General features: G+C 45.3%; 1 protein-coding gene across 2 annotated transcripts in view; it reads left to right on the top strand.

Moving 5' to 3' along the window:
* Positions 1-3,268: 3,268 nt before the first annotated feature.
* Rps6kb1 (ribosomal protein S6 kinase, 70kDa, polypeptide 1) overlaps positions 3,269-8,591 on the top strand; it is an 85,928-nt gene continuing 80,605 nt past the window's right edge. The window contains exon 1 of one of the 2 annotated variants that reach the window (XM_013013369.1): positions 3,269-3,508. In XM_013013369.1, coding sequence (XP_012868823.1) covers positions 3,368-3,508 — 141 coding nt within the window. In that variant the 5' untranslated portion in view covers positions 3,269-3,367. The remainder of the gene's footprint in view (positions 3,509-8,591) is intronic. The other variant, XM_013013368.1, reaches the window with a different exon arrangement.

Below are 8,591 nucleotides of genomic sequence, written 5' to 3'. Positions count from 1 at the left end.
AACAAACAGCTGCAGTAGAACGGGGTGATTCTAGTGGTAAAGTGCTAGTCTTGAGCAAAAGAAGCTCAGAGACAGTGCCCAGGCCCAGAGTTCAAGCCCTCTGACCTGCAAACAAAACAAAACAAAAAAAGAATATGTCATGTATCAATTATACATCAATAACAAGATGGAATTTAATGTTGCAAATTAAATAGCTATGATGTTTAAAGTTCTCAACTCTATTTTGCTTTGAGATTTTCTGTACTCTAATCTATTCATACACAGCTCAGTGTTTTTTGGTTTTTGTTTTGCCAGTCCTGGGGCTTGACTTCAGGGCCTGGGCACTGTCCCTGAGCTTGTTTTGCTCAAGGCTAGCACTCTACCACTTGAGCCATAGTGCCACTTCCAGCTTTTTTTTTTTTTGGGTCCGATTGTGGGGCCTGAACTCTAGGCCTGGGCGCTGTCCCTCAGCTCTTCAGCTCAAGGCTAGTGCTCTACCATTTGAGCCACAGCGCCACTTCCAGCTTTTTTCTTTTTGGTTATATGGTACTGAGGAATCGAACCCAGGGCCTCAGGCATGCAAGGCAAGCACTCTACCACTGAGCTACCTTCCCAGCCCCTACTTCCAGCTTTTTCTGTTTATGTGGTACTGAGGAATTGAACCCAGGGCCTCATGCATGCTAGGCAAGCACTCTATCACTAAGCCATATTCCCAGGCCAGCTCATTGTTTTTCAAAACTCTGATCTGAACTCACTGATTTTCTAAATATGAAAATAAAAGATGCTGGCTGAAGGAATTAGTGTACACATTTCACACAAATAATTAGCTTAAAGGAGCTGGGAAGATGGCTCAGTGATAGAGTGCTTGCCTAGCATGCATGAGGCCCTGGGTTTAATTTCTCAGCACCCGTAAGCAGAAAAAGTCAGAAGTGATGCTTGTGGCTCAAGTGGTAAAGTCCCAGCCTTGAGCTGAAGAGCTGAGGGAGAGGGACAGCGCCTAGGGCCAGAGTTCAAGCCCCATGACTCACAAAAGCAAGAAAGCAAGCAAGCAAGAAGTGGGGCACTGGTGGCTCACGCCTGTAATCCTAGCTACTCAGGAGGCTGAGATCTGAGAATTGCGGTTAAAAGCCAGCCTAGGCAGGAAAGACCGTGAAACTCTTATCTCCAATAAACCACCAGAAAACTGGAAGTGGCACAGTAGCTCAAGTGGTAGAGCGCTCGCCTTGAGCTGAAGAGCTGAGGGACAGCGCTCAGGCCCAGAGTTCAAGCCCCATGACGGACCCCCCCCCCAAAAAAAAAAAAAGCAAGAAATTAGCTCAACAACTTTAAGGTTAACAATATTTTTATGTTCTAAATAATGACTTTTTTTCTTTCCACCAATCACATTTCTGACCTGGTAACTATAAGATTAATAAGAAGGGCTTATGCCTGTGCCTGTGGCTCACACCTGTAATCCTAGCTATTCAAGAGGCTGAGATATGAGGATCTAGGTTTGAAGCCAGCCTGGGAAGAAAGTCCTTGTGAGACTCTTTCTCTAGTTAACCATTCAAAAATCAGAAGTGGTATTGTGGCTCAAGTGGTAGAGTGCTAGCTTTGAGCACAAAGAGACTCAAGGACAGCACTTAGGCCCTGAGTTCAAGCCACAACCAACCCCCCCCCCCCAATTTATTTATTTATTTATTGCCAGTCCTGGGACTTGAGCTCAGGGTCTGGGTACTGTCCCTGAACTTCTTTTGATCAAGGCTAGCACTCTATTACTTGAGCCAGAGACTCTTCCTGTTTCTGTTTCTGTGGTACTGAGGAATCGAGCCCAGGGCTTCATGTATGCTAGGCAAACACTCTACCACTTAGCCACAGTCGCAGTCCTCCCTACCCAAGTAATAATAAAAAGGACTCATTTAGTTCAGTTAATACAGCAATGATTGAGCTATAAGACTAAAGTAGATGCAGGTGGGTGGGGGGGCTGGGGTAGGGTACTGGGGCTTGAACTCAAGGCTAGGGTGGTGTCCCAGAGCTCTTTTGCTTAAGGCTACTGTTCTATTTCCAGTTTTTTTTTTTTTGGTGGCTAATTGGAGATAACAGCCTTATGTACGTTCCTGCCTGGACTGGCTTAGAACAGTGATTGTAGGATTACAGGCATAAACCGCAGGCACTGGGTCTGATCTTATTTGTTTATTTTTGTCGGTTGTGGCCTGTGCACTGTCCTCAGCTCTTCAGTTCAAGACTAGCACTTTACCACTGGAGCCACAGTGCCACTTCCAGCTTTTTCTGCTTCTATGGTGCTGAGGAATCGAACCGAGGGCCTCATGCATGCAAGACAAGCACTCTACCATTGAGCTACCATCCCAGGCCCCAATCTTTACTATTTTTAACAAAGAAATTAGTAGGCTGGGCACCAGTGGCTCAGGAGGCTGAGATCTAGAAGTTCATAGTTGAAAACTATGCTAGGGCAGAGAAGTCCTAGAGGATCCATCTCCAATGAATTAGCAAAATCCTGGATTGGAGGTATGGCTCATGGCTCAAGTGATAGAACACCAGCTGTGAGTAAAAATAACCCTAGAGAAGGCTTAAGGTGGAGTTCAAATCCCCAATACTGGCACGCCCTCCCTCAAAGCAAAAACAAACAAACAAACAATAAATCCCCACAACAAACAACCCCCCATACAAAATCCCAAACCCAAACCCTCCACACCAGGTTTATGGAGCACTGGCTTCTGAGCTAGCTGGTTTTCTTAAAATTTCGAACTTGACAAAGTAGGGTTTGAAATTTTAGCCAAGGAGATTGAGAAAAGATTACCTGAGTTTCCCAAGGCTACTGAACCAGTAAATTGAATAGCCAAAGACTTTCCCCTTCTCCCACCAGCCCTAGGAGCCCACCATCAGCCCCACTCACTAACAGCCCTCGGCCCGCGGTTTCGATCGCGTTCAAACTTTAGAAGACCAACCCTCCCATATGCGCATGCTTACTTTCAACCCTCAGAAGCTACCAAGAACGAGTGCGCATGTTCCTTAAACAGCTTTGCGGTGGCTGCACCACCACCCCTCCCGCCCCTTATTCAAGAAGGTAAATTACGCATGTTCCATTTCACTTTATCAACTTCAGATAAGGTACGCATGCTCACTGTCCATCACACCCTTTAGTGACAATGCGCATGCTCTGACTTCCAGACGTGCTTCGGCCGCTTTTCTGCGCATGATCCTGCCAGTACTTGGACCCTGGAGAGAGCGTCGCGCATGTCCATTGCCCAGAGTTTGGCTTCACGGAACCCTGTACGCATGCTCCGGTCCTGAACTTGCAGAGCCAGTTGGGGCCTAGGCGCAGACGCACTGAGCCTAAGCAGCCGGTGATGGCGGCAGTGGTGGTGGTGGCTGCAGCGGGGCCGGGCCCATGAGGCGACGACGGAGGCGGGACGGCTTTTACACAGCGCCTGACTTCCGAGACAGGGAAGCTGAAGACATGGCTGGAGTGTTTGACATAGACCTGGACCAGCCAGAGGACGCAGGCTCTGAGGATGAGCTGGAGGAGGGGGTGAGGCCCGGGGTCCAGGGGTGGGTGGGAGGCCAGGTGACAGGGCCGGGGCGGCGGCGCGGGCCCGGAAGCCCGGTGTGTCCCGGGGCGCCGAGACCCTCGCGGAGGATCCGAGCCGCCCGCCGCGCGGCGGAGCCGGAGAGCGGGCGGGGCGGGCCTGGCCCTAGGTGAGAGGCCTCTGCGGGGCTCGCAGGTGCTGGTAAGCGCCCTTATCCTCAGATCGGCGCAGCCCGGAGCAATCTGAGCTGTGTGTGTGTGTGTGTGTGTGTGTGTGGAGGAGGCTGGGCGCGTGGTCGACTCCTAGAGCGAGCTCTCGGACTTGAATGTGGCGGGGCGCAGGTGGAGTGTGGTTGGGGAGCAGTGGCAGGTGGGGAGGGGGTGGGGATCTGAGCTTGCTGGGTGTCCCCAAAGTGCAGGTGAAAGGCGGAAGGGTTTCCCTCGGAGTGTTAAGATTGCAAGTCTGAAATCATCGGACCTCCCGCAACCACCTCTCTTTCTCGGCCTGGCGCTTCTCTCCTAGGAAGCGCTCAGCTGTTAGAAGTGACAGCTGAAAACTTCTGTCGGGAGTAGCACACCAGGAGTTTTATTTCGGGAGCAAGGGGGCTCTGCTACGTCTTCCAGGGTTGGTTTGTTCGCCTTTTTTTTTTTAACCCCCCTTCCGTGTGACATACATAGACACACACGTATGCATATGTATAACGACTTACAGCATTTGTAGCTTAATTTTCCCCTATGATGAAGATGTCCCTATTTTTCCAGCATATTTTATATGATTTTTGAGGTGGAGGAGAAATGTTGGCAACGGTGGCGAGGCTTGCCAAAAATAAATTGCTTGAGCTGAGACTTGTGAATAATGTGTGTGAGGTCTTCTCTAACAGTAATTTAGAGGGCTAAATTTAGAATCATTTTTCCTAATGCACATACTGTCTTTTAACTTAGATGTCTTTAGTACTTTGTTAATTTTAGGGAGTATCTTTTTTTTTTCTAAGACAAATGTATTAAAAAAAATAACAAATTGCACCTGAAGTTCTAAACCTATGTCAAAGCACTGACTTTGGACAGATGACTATCAGTGATAATCTCCTGGTGATTAGATCCTAAGTTCCATTACATTTATGAGTACATGAAATTATGACTGATGTCAGATGTTTTCTATAACTGCATAGGGTGGCTTCCTTTCTCACCTCCAGTTTTCTTCCTTTGACAAGTAAATTCTGCCCAAAATATTGAGACAATGTGTATAATGAACTTTGAACACTATGAAATTAAATGAGATAAAATAGTGTTTTTTCATAATCAAATGAATCTGCCAAAATTACAAAGTTTAGAAGGTAGATATTGAGATAAATGCTTTTTAAACTGATACATTTTTGTCTCAAGTCTAATTTCTTTTTTTTTTTTTGGGTCCGGTCATGGGGCCTGAACTCTGGGCCTGGGCGCTGTCCCTCAGCTCTTCAGCTCAAGGCTAGCGCTCTACCACTTGAGCCACAGTGCCACTTCTGGCTTTTCTCTTTTTGCTTATGTGGTGCTGAGGAATCGAACCCAGGGCCTCTGGCATGCAAGGCATGCACTCTACAACTGAGCCACCTTCCCAGCCCCTCAAGTCTAATTTCTTAATTGAACATAAAGAACACTAAAAATTTGAAACAAATATAGGATTGCTTTTATTTTATGTACCAAACTCTGATTGATTCCATATGGCAGTGGCTCTCTTGAGTAGTCATGGGGGAAAACTGGATAGGAAGAATGCTTTATAATTCATTAGCTGAACTGATAGAATTTTCAAGTTAGATGTTTATCCTCTTTTGAAAGTAGAGTATGTGTTGAAATTCATTCCTCTTTTGAGCTGAGACCTATTTTTCTTTTTATTCTTTTGATGTGTTTCAGGAACAATAGTGTTTCAGTTTTGGTCTGCTCTTTTTTTTTGTGCCATTCCTGGGGCTTGAACTCAAGGTCTGTACTATCTGTGTACAGTCCTGTGTACTGTCCCTGAGCTTTTTCCACTCAAGGCTAGCACTTGACCACTTGAGTTACAGTTCCATTTCCAGCTTTTTGTTGGCTAATTCAAGGTAAGAGTCTCATGACTTCCTTGCCTGGGCTGGTTTGGAACTTCGATCTTCAAATCTCAGCCTCCTGAATAGGATTACAGGCATGAAACACTTGTGCCTGTCTTGTTTTTGTGTGTGTGTTTTCTGGGTAAAGCAAATAGGATTTTGAGAGTGTGTGGAGAAGGGAATCAGAAAAAATAGAAAAGAGAAATGTGACTACTCTTTTACAGAGAGGAACTTGGTAAGGAGAAAGAGTAGAGGTAATTATAGAGAATCTTGAGAAAAGTCTTTAGCATTACATGTTTTTACATGGCAGTACCTTTGGGAATGGAAATGTTTCTTCTGAGTGCTTTAAGAGGACAAGGGAGGGGCTGGGAAGGTGGCTCAGTGGTAGAGCACTTGCCTTGCATGCCTGAGGCCCTGGGTTCGATTCCTTAGCACCACATAAGCAAAAAGAAAAAAAGCCAGAAGTGGCGCTGTGGCTCAGGTGGTAGAGCGCTATCCTTGACCTGAAGAGCTGAGGGATAGCCCCCAGGCCCAGAGTTCAGGCCCCACAACAGGACCCCCCCCAAAAAAAAAAATTAAGAGGACAAGGGAAAAGAGTTCTAATAGGATTTGCTTAGTAACCCAAGGGCATTCTGTGACATCCAGGATTACACTGAAATTAAAAAAAAAATTCTTAGTTTGAAATATAGGAATAATTTAGATTCTTAGAATATCTGCCAACATTTCCTCATATGAACTTGTGTAAACCAAAGAAAACAACAACATTGCTACATATAAGACTAACCTCCCAAACCAGGCCCATGTGGCTCATGCCTGTAATTCTAGCTACTCAGAAGGTTGAGATCTGAGGATTGCAGTTGAAAGCCAGCCTAGGCAGGAGAGTCTGTGAGACTCTTATCTCCAATTAGCCACTAGAAAACTGGAAGTGGTGCTGTGGCTTAAGTGGTAGAGTCCTAGCCTTGAGCTGAAGAGCTGACAGATAGCTCCCAGGCCCAGAGTTCAAGCCCTGTAACTGAGCGGGGTGGGGGAAGACTACCCTTCTTTCTTCATTGTACAAGAAAAATGAAGCATAGGCTAGAGAGATGGTAGCTCACAATTGCAGGGTGGTAATGTCCTCAGATTAGAGTGCAGTTTTTATCTATCAACACTCCCTCGGTACTGGGATTGAACCTGAGGCCTTGTGCATGGTAGGTAAGCCCTCTATCTCTGAACTTCATCTCCAACTTTTTCCTTTTGGGGGTGGGTGGGTGGGGGAGTATGTGCAGGATTGCTCCATGTACTCCAAACTAGCCTCCAATTTATGATCCTCCTGCCTCCACCTTGCAAGTGCTGGTCTTACAGGTATTAGCCACTTTGTCCAGCTTGCAGATTATTGGTAGAATTTATTAGTCTTACTAATATTGTGTCTTTCTGGGGTATGTCAAAAGTGAATTCCCTTTTCAATGAGAGTTAAACCAGACACCAGTGGCTTATGCCTGTATTTCTGTCAACTCCGGAGGCTGAGATTTGAGGTTGAAGTTCAAAGACAGTCCCATCAAGAAAGTCCAATTAGAGCTGGGAAGGTGGCTCAGTGGTAGAGTGCTTGCCTTGTATGCCTGAGGCCCTGGGTTCGGTTCCTCAGCACCACATAAGCAAAAAGAAAAAAGCTGGAAGTGGTGCTGTGGCTCAAGTGGTAGAGCGCTAGCCTTGAGCTGAAGAGCTGAGGGACAGTGCCCAGGCCCAGAGTTCAGGCCCCATGACCAGCAAAAAAAAAAAAAAAGAAAGTCCAATTAACCAGCAAAAAAAAGTAGAGCTGTGGCTCAAGTAGTAGAGTACCAGCCTTAAGAATAAAGTTACATGACAATGCCCTGGCCCTGCATTCAAGCCCCTACAAAAAAACCAAAAACACTTTTCAGTGCTGGACATTGAACCCAGTGCATCACACCCATGCTAGCGAAGTGCTAGACTTGGATAATTGACTTCTAGGGGAATATGGGGATAAGATCTCTCTTGTAGTCAGCTTGTCCTGGAACTCAGGCTAGTACTCAATTTTTCCTGCCTTAGCTGCCTGCATGTGAGATTATAATTATGTCACCATATCTGGTTTGAGTAATTGATTTAATGAATATCTGGATTAAGGATAATGCCACCCTTTGTGAGTCAGTTTATTTACTTTTTTGTGAAGTTTAAAACTAAGCCTATCAGGGACTTTCCTGTCTGGGTTGGCTTCAAACCTCAGTCCTCAGATCTCAACCTCTGGAGTAGTTAGAATTACAGGCATGAGCCACCAGAGACTGGTTTATGTATTTTTAAAACATTTCAAACCACCATTCTGTTGGGCTACTTTGAAACAGTGTATCTCATATAGTATCTTAGATGAGCAAGATTGTCATAGTAGCACACAGAAAGGGAATTGGATGAATCATATAGCAGCAGACAAAAAAATCTGAATAAAGAACTTCCTGTGAAAGAATGTCAGTATGTATTATACAACGTTAGCTAGCAGACAAGAATTGTACCTCAAATACTTGTGCTCTCGAAGGTAACGGTAGGAAGTTAAAAGCACAGATGGAGGTGGTGTTACCGGCCTGGCCAGCTCCGGAAATGAAACATAGCCACAGGGCATATCTTGGGAGGTAGCTTCAAAGCCATGGTTCACTGTTAACTCCTATATGTCTTTAATTTAGAATTAAGTAAAACTAACATTAAAGGAAAAACAATTATGTAATGTCAGTGTTATCACATCTGAAAAAGTTGGACTTTTGTTTTTAAGGCATCATCGATGATGATGGAGCAACAGAGACCCAAGACAACCATAATCATCCCTACTTCCCCCTGCCAAAACTGGCCATTGAAACCAATAATTACTTTTTCCTCTTAATAATGACCTATCCATTAACCTCAGTCTCATTATGAAACATAAATCCTGTGGCTATAATACATCATAATACATCATCATGACCTGTTCATGCTGAGCAAGTTATGACTAGGCAGTTTTTGTTTTTTAGGCATTTGAACATTTATTCTATAAAAATATTACTTGAAGATTT

This window comes from Dipodomys ordii, unplaced genomic scaffold (assembly GCF_000151885.1).
Source record: "Dipodomys ordii isolate 6190 unplaced genomic scaffold, Dord_2.0 Scaffold19, whole genome shotgun sequence".
NCBI lineage: Eukaryota > Metazoa > Chordata > Mammalia > Rodentia > Heteromyidae > Dipodomys > Dipodomys ordii.
Note: the sequence above shows the minus strand (reverse complement) of the source record. Positions and strands in the feature narration are given on the sequence as shown.